This window comes from Botryllus schlosseri, chromosome 1 (genome assembly GCF_051294905.1).
Source record: "Botryllus schlosseri isolate E-star chromosome 1, Bs_hap1, whole genome shotgun sequence".
Taxonomy (NCBI): domain Eukaryota; kingdom Metazoa; phylum Chordata; class Ascidiacea; order Stolidobranchia; family Styelidae; genus Botryllus; species Botryllus schlosseri.
The window spans coordinates 27,429,762-27,445,737 of NC_137236.1; the positions used below are offsets into that span (position 1 = coordinate 27,429,762).

The following is a 15,976-nucleotide window of genomic DNA, read 5'->3' on the forward strand; positions in this document are numbered from 1 at the left end:
ATTTCGTAAGGCCATGACTTGATATTGTCATCGTGAAATCGGTGAAGCCAGGTGCGTTATATCCCATAAAATCGTGAAATACGTATACGCAACATATAATCAGTAACCTTGACAAACTATATATCACAATATTGTGTCTCGTCATATCGCAGACAGTTTATCAGAACAGATCGCTTTTTGGTGAGTCTACAAAGTTATGGAAAAAAATCACGTACTGCTGGATGGATATCTTAAACGGTAGTTAAGCTGTAATGATGTCATAAATTCGGAAAATAACATTTGTGTGCAGGCTACATCATATTTTACAATCACTCTCAATCTCAATCATTTATACGGTCATACATACATATTGCAACCAATCACAAAGTATTAGCAATACCAGATGGCAGAAGCCTTCTGAGTATTCTAACGTGTGATGAAACGAAACAAAATTACTCACAATCGATAATTCAAACAAAAAAATCAATGAGCCAAATGGATGCTGTTGATTAGAAGTATTTGATCATCCGACACACAGAGTGGAACTATTCGCATAACACGGATTGTGTATTTGCATCGATTTGGGACAGTGGTTCTCAACCTTTTTTGACACGCGCCCCCCTTGGAGATGGTCAAAAAATTCGCGCCCCCCCTTACCCCCTTGCATTTATCGTCATGTCAAAAAGAGCACATCATCTAATACAGAGGTGGACAACGTTTTTGATAATCATGGCTGCATTTCGATTGCTTATGTAGCGTAAGGCCGCATTCCAGGGCATAGCCGCAATGAACGATCTGGACCCAAAATACCTATGGTAAACTGTCCATATCCATTCCCGGTGAACTCCGGACATCTACTTTTCACAATGGCCTATTGTACGCACCGAAATCGCGAGTGGCAATGTTATGAATAGTTGCCGGGAGCTGCATATTGTCGCGCGGAGCGCGAAAATTTTTCAGGGCCGCGAACGAATTGTTATTTCTTGCCAGTTCCCATTCCGGCTCAGATTAAGAAGGGCGCTACTGCATTAAAATCGAAAAATGAAGTCTTGTTGAATTGCGCAGAGGGCGAAGAAAATTTCAAGATTAATTAAAATCTCTCGGAAATGCGGGAGTCAATTCGTAATTGCAATTTGCATGTCTACGGCCGTCAACACATACTAATTAAAATAGGCGCCGACGGCCGCTCCAATTCCCTTCTACGGCCGCAGGCTGCCCACCCCTGATCTAATAGTATACATAAGGTCTATCTTACGCCAATTTTGAATCTGCATTCCAGTTGTTGAGTCTTTTACATTGCTGACAAATTTCTCCAAACTTGTTTGAAAATAACAAAAAAACATTGAACAAGACATCCATCAATTAATTTCATGGTAGGTCACCCCGAGACTAATCCTGATGCTGGTAGTGAGTACAGAGAGCAAGGCGTCGTTCCGTCCTGCCAGGCTAAATTTGATCAGTTTTGAAAATTAATTAAATTGTATCGATTTAGAGTAGCCTAATTGAGGGCGAAACCGGGCAACCTATGTTGCATCTAAGTCTCTCTTAGGCAGTGCAGTTCGCAAGCTACTAACAAGAGCTGCCCGGCGCGACAAGCTTTAGGCTACTGTCAAAGCTATGAAGCAATAAATGACTTACACGTGGGAATTGCTCTCTATATCTCCAAAGAATTTCAAAAACTTGCTTAAATGAAGTTGAAATCAGACTATACTCCGTTGAGCGCGGTTGCTAGAGTTTGTATTTTGCAAACTTTCTTGAATATGGAATAAATTTCATCTTCAATAATCGTCTTCTCATGATGGATGTGAAACACATGTTCAGACACGTACAATTTATACTGACTTTGTCAATTTCTCGCGCCCCCCCTATACTGACTTCGTCAATTTTTCGCGCCCCCCTGAGAGCCTCCCGCGCCCCCCAGGTTGAGAACCCCTGCCATAGGTGGATTAATACGCGTTTGATGTATCGATTTAGGGATCCGGCCCACCAAGACCTTCATTTTCCCATTTCCGGCCCGCGGAATGCAGAAGGCCCGCCCGTGGTCTACCGTCGCTATAATTTGACGTAGTGTGCAGGTTTTGAAGAATTGCGACAGCCTGCGAACTCACAACTTACGGGTAGGCTCTACTCTCGTACTCTAATCACACACACACACGCGCGCGTTTAAGAATAAATTACAGTCACTATCATTTGACGGGATAAGCAAATTGTGGGGGATTGCAGCAGACTGGCTGTGGGCCACATCATCATGTACCACCGGAAACTCTATGCGGGCCGCTCAAAATCACGTCGCGGGCCATATGTTGCCCGTCCCTGGGGCATGTCATTTAAACATAATAGGGTATATTCGAAAAGTCTCTAGTAGACAACTCAGAATATATGCTGAAGGTATTTACTAATTGAAAACTGTCCTTCAGTTGACTACCTTCAGGTGTTAATTTTTACCTCAAATTGAAAGACGCTTCGATATGTAATGAAATATAACGGACATTTAACCGATTAGAAATAGACGGCGTTAGTTCTAATGACTACTTTTACCTCTTCCGATTGATCTTATGGTGCCACTCTCAATGATAACTTGCCTTGCTCTCTACTTTCGGAGTCATGGATTTCGGACAGTGTGCGGTGGCGAGGCACACCGGGACCAATCGATGAAAACAACGGCAGACTTCCAGGTCCGTCTGCATTGTTATTTTGATCAGTTCGACTACTATTGCTGTTGTTTAAATTGGCTTCCCCATCATTCCCGTCGTCATATGCTGTAGTTGTCGGTTCTGTTGAATTGGCATGGTCCTTACTAGAACCCGTGTACTATCATGCGACGATAATGAAATCCATGCCAGTTATGCCCCGCATGACAATACTTTGCTATTTTCGAACATACCTATTTCATTGCACGTTGAGCCCTCCAACAAATTAGGGTCAAGCAGCGGTGAAAAGTCCTCGGCGGTCGTATCGTCGCTTCTTGATCGGAGCAATTTCAGCTCGACATTGCTTAACGCCGGATACTCAGCAATCTGTGCTTCTGGGTGGCCATGCGCACCTGCCGGTATATCATTTCTGCTGCTGTGAGCCTCTACCGGACTAGCCGCCTCAAGCCGTGAGGATAGTGGCGTGAAGACAACAGGAATCCATTGTCCAGTGCCACGGTCTAGAAATAGAGGTGTACTATTCGTTACCGTGTATCGTTATTAGGGCTGGTCGCACTGATCCAAGTAATAATTCTAGTAGTGCTAGTCCTGTGGTAAGAAATGATTGATTTCAAGTATAGTGAAACTAAATCTTCATCATAAGTAAAAGTTATTTATCAACGAAAATTCATAGTCTGGGCGCTATTTTCCACTGTAGAAGGATGGGAATCTGTAAATCTGTTCGTATACCACTTTACAAACAACCCACCAACAGCGTTTTTTTTATCTCAAGTATGATGAAGCTAAATCATCTTTGTTAAGTAAAAGGTAATTTATCAACTACAATTATAGTTTGGTACTATTCTCCATTGTCGAAGGCTGTAAATCTGTAAACCTGTTCGCACATCACATCAAACAACGCACCCACAGCGCCCGTAAAAAAAAACAATCAATACATTTAGTCAGCAAAAGAAAACTTCACTACATCTACAATCTATATAAGTTGGTAGCTATTATTCCGGACAGATGCTTCACCACAATGCGTATAGTACGTCATAAGCAACAGTTTGGCTGCAATCTGCTGCAAAATCATGCCATAATAAAATCATGCCATAATTGTGTAAATACTTTCCCCCCCGTATGAGTCTACGGGCAACTGTCACGCGATACAGCTGACGTTATCGATATGGGATGGTTGAAACCCTTTCATTTTACCGAATGATTTGGCCCGATTGTGCAACACCTAATGAGACTCGTGCAGCTGCAACCAGCTAAAGTATCTCTTCAAAGATTTTTTTCAACGAAATTAGACCTTCCAAGCGAGCATTTCTAGCAGTTATAATGACGCCACCTCTCACCGCTCGCGTAATAGAAGCAATGGAGCATCGTAATAAGCCAGTTTATTTATCTGTATAACTGGACGTGAAGGTATTCCTGACTGTCGTAGTCCCACTCTTCCTCGCACTCAAGTGTGATTTGCCAACTGCGGGGTAGTAATATAGTGGTTAAGTTATCAGACTAATTCTAGTTCTACTTGTTTAGACTTTGGACGCAGTGGTGTTGAGACTCATTTTGGAGTGCGTTTATATCAGGGGCGGGCAACATACCGTCCGCGGGCCAGATCTGGTCCGCGACGAGATTTCCACCGGCTCGCAGATACTATCCTGTCCTACTCATTACCGTGGCTCGGGGGTTTAGATACATCTGTAAGAAAACATTACCGATCATGGACATTAACAAGACAATGCCGCGTTCCAGTCTAACTGATGAGAGAGAGAGAGAGAGAGAGTCTTCATTTTCATCCAACCAAAATACATAACACACGGCAGTGGTGGTGGTACAAAAAATATGCTTGCACAGTATTCGGTATTAGATAGGAATGATCGATAAGACCGTGAAGGTCATCTAGTCTGATCACACCAGCATCAAACAGGTACACTTGACTCTAAACAGTCTGGCTGTAAAAAGGTTGCAGTAGTTAAAAAAATAAAATAGAAGAAAATTAAACGATGGTAGCAAATGATCAATGAAGCAATGTCTGGGCGAGGTAGGGCAACAGTGTTAGTGTCACGACAAGAGGTGATCAAGTAGGGCTTTTTGAATCTATTATAAGGCAATTCACGGATATGTGGTGGTAATGCATTCCAGATGATAGGTCCCGAGTAGTCGATAGATCTCTTAGTTAGGTTGCTATTGGGTTGGGGTAAGTAGATATTTCATCTAGACGAGGATCTCGTGTAGTGGGAGTGGACATTTTTGGCAGGCATGAAAAAGTCATCAAACACAGGAGGCAAACTATTGGAAAAATATTTGTGAATGACTTTTGATACTTCGAAGCGATATGGTTTGTCAACTTGCAAAATTCGGTGCTTACGGTAGCAAGGCGACAGTTTGGTACGTAAAGGTAAAGGTGAGATCAGCCGTATCGCACGGTTTTGCAGGGTTCGAATTCTGCACAAAAATGTTGTGCATGCACTTCCCCATACTACGATTCCATATTGCAGGTGAGAGTGGAAAAGAGAGAAATAGATGGTTCGTAGTATTGATCTGGAAACCAAAGATTGCAGACGGGTCATTATTCCAACACACCGAGCTAGTTTTGATGATGTGCATTCAATATACTGCTTCCAAGACATTTTGGCATCAATGGCGACGCCGAGATATTTTGCCGAGTCACATATGTAGATTTGTTTATGATTGATATTCACAGTGAAACTATGATTGGCATTACTTAAAAGGAGCATCTCGGTGTTATCTGTATTTAAACTTAGTTTGATTGCTTGCAGCCATCTCGACACTTTTGGGAGTTCCCTATTCACAGATGCATGCAAATCATCGACAGTGTTGGAGGTTATGAAGAGGTGAGTATCCTCACCAAAAAGGGTTGTGCGGAATAAAGATGCATTAACAATGTCGTTAATATAAACGAGGAAAAAAGTCGGTCCAAGGACTGAGCCTTGTGGCACTCCACAAGTTATATCTCTGGTAGTCGTTCATAATGTCCCCAGTTTAACAAAATTGTTTGCGGTTTGCCAGTAGCTTTCAAGTAGAGTTGCTGCAATACCCCTGATTACATAGTGTTCTAGCTTGTATCTTAAGATTCTGTGGTTAACTGTGTCGAAAGCTTTGCGGAGGTCGATAAAAATGCTGCAGCCACTTTTTTTCTGCTCGATGGTTTTGTAATAGTCCGTTACAATTGATAGTATTGCATGGTTGGTGTTGTGGTTTCATCTGAATCCATGCCGAGTCGGAGACAGTACTGCATTCAATTCAAAAAAATCATGAGTCGGCAGTCAATCAGTTTCTCAAAAACCGTGGCAAGATTTGGCAAAACAGATATTGGTCGGTAGTTGGAAATTAGCTTTTTACAGCTTTTCTTAAGCACTGGCATTACTCTGGCAGTTTTCAGTGCATCTGGGAAAATGCCTAGACGTATCGACTCATTAAAGAAAATGCATATAACATCACCAATAATATTAAAGACTAGCTTCAGAAAGTGAGTTGGGATGAGATCGGGTCCTACTGCTTTGTTATTTTTCATTTCAAATAATATGATCGCAACTTCTCCTTCACTTGTCGGCTCAAGAAAAATGGATTTCTGAGGGCCAGGACTCAAGTACTCGAGAAAGTCATCGGAGGAGTTTGGTATTGAAGCTGCAAGATCCGGACCAATGTTGCAAAAATATTGATTGATCTTTTCTGCTACTACAAGCTGGTCTTTGATCATGCTGCCATTCTCGAGTAGCTCGATGTCAGCAGCACTCTTGGGAGCATTACCTTTAGTTAGGTTGATAATTTCTCCAATGGTTTTCCATGTGTTTTTGGGATCTTTGGGATCTTCCTTTATGGAAGTATGTTTTGTTGGCATTTTCTTTCATATGCGTCACTTGGTTCGCATATTTTTCGTTCATGCACCGTTTATAGTATATAGACGGTATATACTGAGGGTTTCTACGTCCGACATACAGACAGAGTTTAATAAACTTATTGAAAACTTTGATCGACCACGGATGTCTCAACGACTTCAACAGCTATTGAAGTAAGCTACATGACGTTAATGAATTCAGGCACCGTTTTTAGTCTCTATATGCTTCGAACTTGAAGTTTACAGTAAATGCGATTCATTCCTTGTATAGGTGGATAAATTCGCGAAAAATGTGTCCACTCAGGAAGTACTTTCGCCGAGTGGAGAAGTTGCCCGCCCCTGGTTTGTATCCACAAGATGAGTGAAATCGTCACACCACCGGGGAAACATAACACCTATGAAAAGATGACGTACTTGAATCTCGGAATTTGCACCCGTCTGAAATCTATCAATTCGTGTTATAGACGAAGATGCCCCCTATCGTTTCAAAGGAAGTCCCCCACGGTTAACTGCTAGCGGCATGCTGCCCTCGGTCAATGAATGCTCCTTTTTAAAATAGTTTGGTGAGTACTTTCACTCAAAAATTCTACTCTAAAATCAACGATGACAACTCGGACCAGCTCTGAACAAGACTGAATACAGTGACATAAGTCGTTTTCAAGGCACATACGTTACCTTATTCAGTTAAGCCCAGGGTTTTTCAAGGATTAGTTTGGGTGACCGCTAAGTAGTGTTAAGAGACCACAAGTGTTTCGTTCAAATACAAAAATAGCCATATTTGCTTAAACGAATTATTTATCAGACTGCTGGAAGTGCACAATCACAACAAGTTTTTCAGGTTCTATCTCATGCAACAAAACAGATTCGCAATCCCGTTCTATCCGCCAGCTTCTGCTTATGTTTTCACACGTAACAAGTGATCATTATGCGCCATAAATCAGAAATAAACAATGACGAGTACAGGAGGTGCGCTTCTTCTGTGATCAACTCTTCGATTTAGCTGTTAGCTATACCTCCACTTATTCTTTTTTCCCGTATAATCGGCAGGACACGGCGAGAAACAATCATAACTTTTGTTCTGTAGGTGCACGTCCAAATTTCAAGAAACTGCGGGAGAAATTTGGGGGACCAAAACCTTGTAAATCACTCGGTAGGACTATGTCAGATTATACTCGCTTAATAACTTACTTGCAGCATTTTTTACGGTTTCGTCGCCAATTAATTTAAAATTGGAAGGCACGTATGGAGGCACATCAGGCGTAGGTGGCAGCAATCTCCGTCTTGGGGGGTCATTGATGATTTCATCTGTAAAATTAAAATGTCTATTTTCCGGAAGTGCTGCTGAGTAGAAGTGGGTATCACGATTAGAGTAAAGTCGAACCCTAATGGAGTGTCGATTTCTGATGGTTCAACTCGACTATGGTTCGAGCCAGTGTGTTCGAGTACGCCCTTTATTATTTTAAAACGAAAACCAATGTTGATGTGCTTTGTAGCCAGTGCAGTTGCTTTGAAATCTCAATAAGGTAGCATGTAATTCGATAAATGTAGAACAAGGCTGTACCAGGATAGTAATGACTCGACTATATTTTCAAAATGCGGAAATGACTCAGCTCGAGTCAATCTGTGCATGGACTCAACTTGAACTCGAGTCATTGCGGATGACTCGGACCCAGTCACATGACCCGATTCTCAGGCGGCCAAGACCGATATTTCGTTGTAACCGCCATGTTGGTATTTTTCCTACTGGTATTGGTACTTGAAAATGCGACCAGACACTGTTGAAAGCGGGGGTAATTAGTACATTTTATTACCGAACCTTTCGATTTTACCTAACGCATTTAGAAAATGTGGTGTTAACAAAGCTTCAATTCGAAACTGAGCAGAGACCGCAATGACTTGGACTCGGACTCGAGTCATATTACCGTGAATCGGACTCGACCTTTTGCTCGCTGACTTGGGCTTGAATCGGTAGTGAATTGAATATGACTCGACTGATTCCAGTCAAACCTATAGAAGGGGGATTTACTTGTTACTTGGAGCCTTATGACTTGGTAACAACCCTGGGATGTATCCAACATCACGCCAGCGACATCTCGGTCAAGTAGTTCCTGACCTGCAGTATTATCTCAAATCGCAATGACATACTCTCCAATTCGACATCATTAATATGCACACTATTTGTAACTGGCATTATTGACCTCGATGCCGCGTTGAAAAGCATGTCTTTGGACACATCACCGTTATGAAGTCGAACGAGTGGTACTATACAATAGTTGACTAACTTCGGAATAGAATCCGTCGATACCACGATTGGGGGTCCTATAGGTATGTAAACATAGCTTTTGGGGGCTCCGCCTCCACTTCCTTCTAACATCTATTCTTTCCAACCTAATATTAGGGCGTTATATGTAACAGAATTGCGTGATGTGTAAATGACTCTCACACGGCTTTAAAGCGGGCTTGAATGTTAAATTTCTGGAGCTCCCGAGTCTTCTTTTATCTTACTTTGTCAAATTATAAAAGAAGTGACCTAGTTAACTATAGCTCGTGTCTTCATATCGCAGGCAGCGCGAAATAATAAAATAGGGATACAACTACTTCAGGCTAAATATACCACATCAGTTGGAAACGCTATATCGGCTGACATTAGTAACAAGCCAGCACACCACGTCAAGGTTTAAACCAAACTATGGATTGGGCCATATCTATTATTGCATGATTGCAAAGATAGACTACATCAAAACCAAGTAGGCCTACCTCTACCGCAGGGGTGTCAAACATACTGCCCGCGGGTCGCATCCGACCCGCCAGCCCATTTCATCCGGCCCGCGAAGCTATTTTGGAAAATGGCTGTATTATTCAGCACATTTCTTTTAAATGTTGAGATTTATCATCAAATAATCCCTAAATATAGCAAATGTCGAGTATGTTCAATTGTTTATAGGTCACATAACCATCCGACAGTGGTGTTGTGGTTTCACTCTAGTCTCCATCAGCAAGGAAGAGCCTTCATTTACGTTCAATTCCGAGAAGGCAAATATGCACACTCAATCACGAGTTTTACGGGAAAATGGACCAAACAGTAGTTATTCACAGAAGTGAAACCGCCATAGTGAGAAACCGGTATATGCAGATTACATGGAGATTTGTTACACAAAAACATATATCAAATATCTGTGGACGCACTCCCAATTTCGCTTATGTCTTACCAGAACCTCTGCATACGGAGAAACCCGAATCGAGTAATAATAGTAATGAACCAGCTTCAATATATCCTTCGTATTCCTCATAAAGCGCATACTGATGCGGTAGGCCTATATCGTCCTTATAGCTACTTTTATAGCTGTTTTTATTGCCATATTTAACCAGCTATAATCTTAATTTTGCTAATTCCATTGTTCGCTAATAAAAGCTGTTTCTAGAGTAGAACCCTATGATCCGTTATAATTTAATATCTTATTGTGTAGGCCTGATAATTGAGGGATCGAGAAAAAAACAAGGATATGGAATTTCAATCATTTGAATAATCCAGCCCGCGAGCAATAAGAAGGTTTGAATCCGGCCCGCGAGGCAATTTGAGTTAAACACCCCTGCTCTACCGTGTGCAGTGCCTTGGTGATTATCGCGATGTGGTACTTTTTTAACAAACGCAGGAATTTGATGATTGACCCGTCCGTACAGACTCATCTTCTTGATTCGTACACGGATTTCCACATTTATTGGCTATAAACCTAAGAAAATGCGCTTAAACCAAAGGGGTTCTGGGAGACCGCCCACCTCGCCCATTCCAAAAGCCACCACATGGCATGACTACGAAGTTGACATTGAAATTGAATTTAGTGAAATATTTTAATGATTCTGATACAAGAGCTCATGCTATGTCAGTGGTTCCCAATCTTATTCGACTCGTCGCCCTCTTCTCCAGCTCAGCGCCGGTTAACACCCCCATATTTTAGGAACCGAAAAAAGAGGACATATCAACATGAAATTTTCTACAACTAAACTCTGATCGCTGGTGAATTCACTAAAACGGGTCAATGTTTCGACATGGCTCCCAGAAGATCCGTCTCCACGTATAGTCGGTGGAAGTTTGACCTTTGGAGGCAGATCCAGAACAATCTGTTTTCACGTGCCGATTAGTTGAATATAGATCTTCTAATATCCCCAACACTACGGGTTTCTGTATAGTTGGTGGAGGGTCCACTACTCTTTATAGTAGTCGCAAACCCTTCATTCACATTAGAAATGGCGTTGGCGAAACTCAATTCATACGAATGCGGTATCGGAATTCACAAAGCAATAGCAAATACCACACGGCAAATTGCGGGTAGCGCGAAAATAATATAAGTTATCGAAGATATTTTTTCAAAACATTTATGTGGAAATTCGCCATACGTTCATTCGTGTGTAGTTAGTGCCGTATGGGCTCGAAACGTAACCAATCTAGCTACATAAAAAACCTACCCCCAGACTATTTGACATTGGGCACTTTTTCGCGGCAGCCTGAACTTTTTCAACGGGTGGCATCTGACACATATCCACCGTACACACGACCGCGCCAACGACTGCCATCATAGCAAACTGAAACGTGCGCTATACACACGCAATGTAAGCTTGAGATATTTCATGAAATTGAAATCACAACACATTATTGGCGATAACGGGTATTCCCCAGCAGAAAACCCTCAATGGATAAAACAAAATATTGCTCTGTGCATCGATATATACGAGAGAGGGATAGGGACATTCATTTCAAATAGAAAACGTGTACTTACCTGACGAGTAAGTCTCGTCAGACATTGGATCTTCTGCCATGACGTTAACGTCAATGCCTCCACAAATTCTCACGAAAGTACGCAGTACGGTAAATAAAATAAGTTAATACCTCTTCAAGCAAAAGAATAACAGTCAGCTCTCAACTCTGTGACATCTCACATAGTTCAGGGGACATAAAAATACTGCCAAATGGATATTCAGCTCTACATTACGTAATTACCAACCATTGTCCATCGATGCGTGTACGTTCCAAATTACTCTATGTTATATACCGGATGGTTAACATGCGGCACTAACAGGATTAGTTGCTCAGAAGGCCTGAATCGATAGAGAGTTGGTCTATGAGTTCGACAGTCGATTACTTCCTTCGTCAGTTATACAAATGCTTGTGTATACCTGATGTCTGTCCAGTGTCTAGTTGTGATCCTTCCACGGAATTGTCCTCACTCCACTAACGATAATTTAGAAATTTTCCCTCTGTCACCAAGGTAAACTAAGCCTCATTTATGTAGCAAGATATTAGTATCAAGCCACCTGCATAGAATAACAACGCACGTTGAGGTGCACCGATCGGCTTGTCTGGACAAAACGGCAGGCACACGATCAGTGATGCTATAAACGGAAAATAATAATTAGCCAATCCCATCTGCGAGTGATGACACAGCTACACGGTAGTTAACACCTTTAGCGATCGTGAATGAACGGGTCATTAGGTCAAGGAATGGACGAAGGTATAAGCTACGAAATCAGATCCTGCCAACCAGTCTTGTGTGTGCAAGAGGGTCATATGCACTGTTAATACGTGGGCGGGAGATAGGGTCATTTACCAGATCTCCACCATAGGTAGGGTACCAAATGGTAACAACGTTTGCTTTCGCATCTACTTCAATATATGAAAACGAGTAAAATGAACCAAATCTTGTGGAGATATATCCCAGGGCGTGAAGTCAGCTATACTTACGTCCACTAATTTTTCGCATTTTAGTGAGCTGTAACACGATAACGGAATCCATTCTACCCCGGAGACATATCTCAATAACAATGGGTGTACCTCACTCTTGTTCACCCACTAAGGTGGACGCAAAGGAAAGACTGCGTAACACAAAGCAGCGTCTGTCTGATTAGCACCATACGCTATGACGGAAATCGACGATATAAAAGGATCTTCGTTTGCAGTGTGTATTCTATTGCATATCTCAGTGCGACTGTCGAGTATGCTCCGCATATATGTTAACAGGGATGTAAATGACCAAACGGTTCGATATCTAAATTAACCTATACTCGCGGAGATGACAAGGAAATACTTCTCTTACGCCTGATTTGTTGCTTGACGTTCCTTTCATTGAAATCCAATCGGCCGTCAACCTTAAGAATGTATTCGGAATTGTGGATCGTCAACGTAAACCTTATTATCAGTTAAGCAGGGGTGTCAAACTCAACTTGCGTCGCGGGCCTGATTCAAACCTTCAAACCGATCGCTGACCGCACCAATCAAATGGTTCCAAGATGTTTCCTAAAAATGCACGCCCCTGCTTTTCGCTTCATTACTTTATTATCACTCCTGTATACATAGGCTAATAATATATTTCAATACATTACGTATTCTTGAAACACTTGTATTAGCAAACAACGGAAGTTTTTGGCAAAAATTCGAAGATTAGAAATTTGAATTCAACCGCTAAACCACTGACTATAACGACGGAATAAGTTAGCAGACATCTATGCTCCTTTTGTTTTAGTGGTAATCTGGTGCTAACTCTGCATAAGCGTTGTGGATAAAACAAGAGATTTAACTGTAAACGAGAACTTTACAATTTGGCCCATTATCATTCATCGTGATTAGGATTTCTCTGTCTAACAGGGACCTTTTGAATTGGAATTGATACAGCAGTGCGACCAAATAGATTTGAATTACACTATTTTGTAACTATTATATTCTTCAAGAGACCTGCGTATAACAGTTGGGTTTTGTTTTGTTTTTGTCTCGCGAATAACTACTTTTGTGCGCATTGTTACCAGTGTGTATGTCTTTGAGTTTTAGGAATTGGACGTCAGTGTCACCAACTTGTTCCAGATGGTGACTAGAGCGAAACCATAACACCGCTGTCGAATGAATATAACATGGCCTAGGATCTTGAAATTTGCTGCTTTGTGGGAAGTATTTCTTACTATAATATTTCAAAATTTGGTAAAAATGTACTGGATTATACACGACACTCCAATCTACTGACTTGCTCCGCGGGCTGTATGTTTAACACCCCTGAGTGAAGGTTTTCCATAACGGAGTAGATCTGATTTTTACGAGTTATATTTCGCCTAATAGGCGCGAAATTGTTCACTATCATAAAGGAAGGCGTGCCTAAAGAAGTTTGCGAACCACTGTTTTAGAGTTTCAATAGAAGAACGTGTATAGCTAAAATGTATCATGTTTAACACTGTTTTTTAATTACCCGTCACTTTCTCATTACCTAGTATCAGCACATTCACTGAGCAGCATTTATTAACAATGTCATTTAGAAATAACATTGATACGCTGAAGAATATATAGCTAAATTATTTTACTCTACCCGCCAACATATTTATTTTTCTCATTTGGGTCGCGGAGGAAAATAATTGTCCACCCCTGCATTAGACTATCTGGTGGGACTGCCAGCAGTCTGATTTCTCTCTTTAATATCTTGCGTTGTCACGATAAAGGGGGCGTGTCTAAAAAAGCTTGAAAACCAGTGGCTAAAACGGTGGCGGTAACGGCGATATGAGTCGGCATACTTCTTACCTCCCTTAGCTTTGGTCATTCAAGCGGGGACGTCGGAATTTGGTTTAAATCACGATTAATTTGTCTCTGGATTTGGGGAACCTTTTGAGTCGGAAGCAACACAGCAGTTCGACCACACATACTCGAATTATATGATTTGAGTGACTATAATATATTCTTCATGAAACCGCATATAAAGTTTTCGCTTTGGCGTTTTCACTTCTGTGAATAAGAACTTTTTGGTTGATTTTCCGTAAAACTTGGCTCAATGTGCACTTTTATGCCTTCTCGAAATTGGGTGCCAATGTCTTCGACTTGTTCCTAGTGGTAGCCTAACTAGAGTGAAACCATATCACCGCAGTCGGAAATGGTTGTGGCCTGCGAACATGCTCGACATTTGCAGTCCTGGAGGATTATTGAATGGAAGTATTTCTTCAAACATCTCAACATTTGTTACCGATGTGCTTGATAAAATGCGCATTTTTTCAATCTACTCAGAATTGCTTCGCGAGCCGCATGTTTGACACCTCTGGACTACATAAAAAAAAACAATCGAGATTGAAGGCTACATTAGGGCTAACAGACTAATTCCTAAGCGTCATAAAATGACATATTGATTCGAAGCATGCAGAAAAAAACTAGCCGTGACTCCTTCATTGACAGTGGATAGTAAGCAAGGGTTCTCGGCCTTGACCGTTGAGTTCTGGAGCTGGAATCTTCTAATTGAGCCTGGACATAATATGCGATTATTCATAAATGCTATTACCCGGATTGAAAAGCTTGTACTTACTAAACGCTTCATCTATCAAATGACATTGTGTTTTCTTGCTGCGTGGTGTTATGGTACAGTATTAACGTCAATACGCGGTAAGTGCAAGTGTCGTTGCGTAAAATAAGTTACTTGTAAACCAGACGGTACGCAGTAGCCTAAATAGTAAAAATAAATTAGTGCTACGCCATCGTAAAATGTTTGAGACACAGTTCAATAGTGGCAGGAGGCTGAGTTACTGCTACATCCGCAAACTAACTATTCATTTACCATAAACACTACCATTCGCTGAACTGCCTCGTGTTTTGTCAGAGATGGCCCATGTATTAGCAAGACAGAGTTGATGTCAATACCATTTAATTTTAATAATCAACTCAAGATTTGAAAACATCTGCTATCCCCTCATTGATTCCAGAATTTTCCTTATATTTTCAATTGTCATTGTCAATTAACTATGACGTCACAATAGGATATTCGTGTACTCATGACTTGAAACAACAATGGAAAACTTGTTTTAAACATGTTTGCTTTAAATTGATATTTGTTTTAAATGCAACTTTAAGTACGCCCGGATCCGTACGATTATAGCTCCTCAAACCTTCGTAAATTCTTCTGGGGGAGCTCCGACGTAGTTCAGCGTTATTTAGTGAAGCAGCAAGAAATCTATTGTTTTATGGGTTTTTTTTACCAACATCCGAGTCGGTACAGCAAGTAGCCTACTTCGTTAGCGTACCATATGCGATGGTATACCTGCTGTATCAATAATTGTTTTCCGTGCGTCAGGTGATTCTACGCTTAGTTCTATGCATATGTGTCAGTTCTATGCATATGTGTCATTTGCTACTCTGGTACTGCAACTACTGTATCTCATCACATCTATAACTCGTAAGATATCTTACTACAAACTACGGTAACCGACTACACCCAAGCATCCGGTGATTCAATATGCATTCAATTTTATTCGATCTAAGAAAACTGTATAAAATACTATTAGTTTCATAATAAAATTGCAACAGGCACGTATGAATTTTCATTGCACTGCACTTTTTCACTCCGTAATCGAATATAATAACGTAAAAATGGATATTGATATTGCGAAACAAGATAATAAAACTGACGTCCAGATATCGAACGTGTCAGTGTCTTCCTCCAGGACGGAATAAAATAGAATTGTTATGCTGCAAACGACGATAGCACAGGAG

At 41.2% G+C, this 15,976-nt stretch overlaps 2 protein-coding genes across 6 annotated transcripts in view; both read right to left on the minus strand.

Moving 5' to 3' along the window:
* The window catches only part of LOC145446717 (uncharacterized), a 69,068-nt gene extending 57,251 nt beyond the window's left edge, over window positions 1-11,817 (minus strand). Inside the window, exons 1-2 of one of the 5 annotated variants that reach the window (XM_080325071.1) lie at window positions 11,250-11,817; window positions 7,663-7,779 (exon numbers count right to left, since the gene is read on the minus strand). In XM_080325071.1, the coding sequence (XP_080181197.1) occupies window positions 7,663-7,779; window positions 11,250-11,289 (157 nt within the window). In that variant the 5' untranslated portion in view covers window positions 11,290-11,817. The remainder of the gene's footprint in view (window positions 1-7,662; window positions 7,780-11,249) is intronic. The other 4 variants (XM_080325080.1, XM_080325077.1, XM_080325089.1 and 1 more) reach the window with 4 other exon arrangements.
* Window positions 1-15,976, minus strand: part of LOC145441434 (uncharacterized) — a 191,819-nt gene that overhangs the window by 116,643 nt on the left and 59,200 nt on the right. The window lies entirely within an intron of this gene.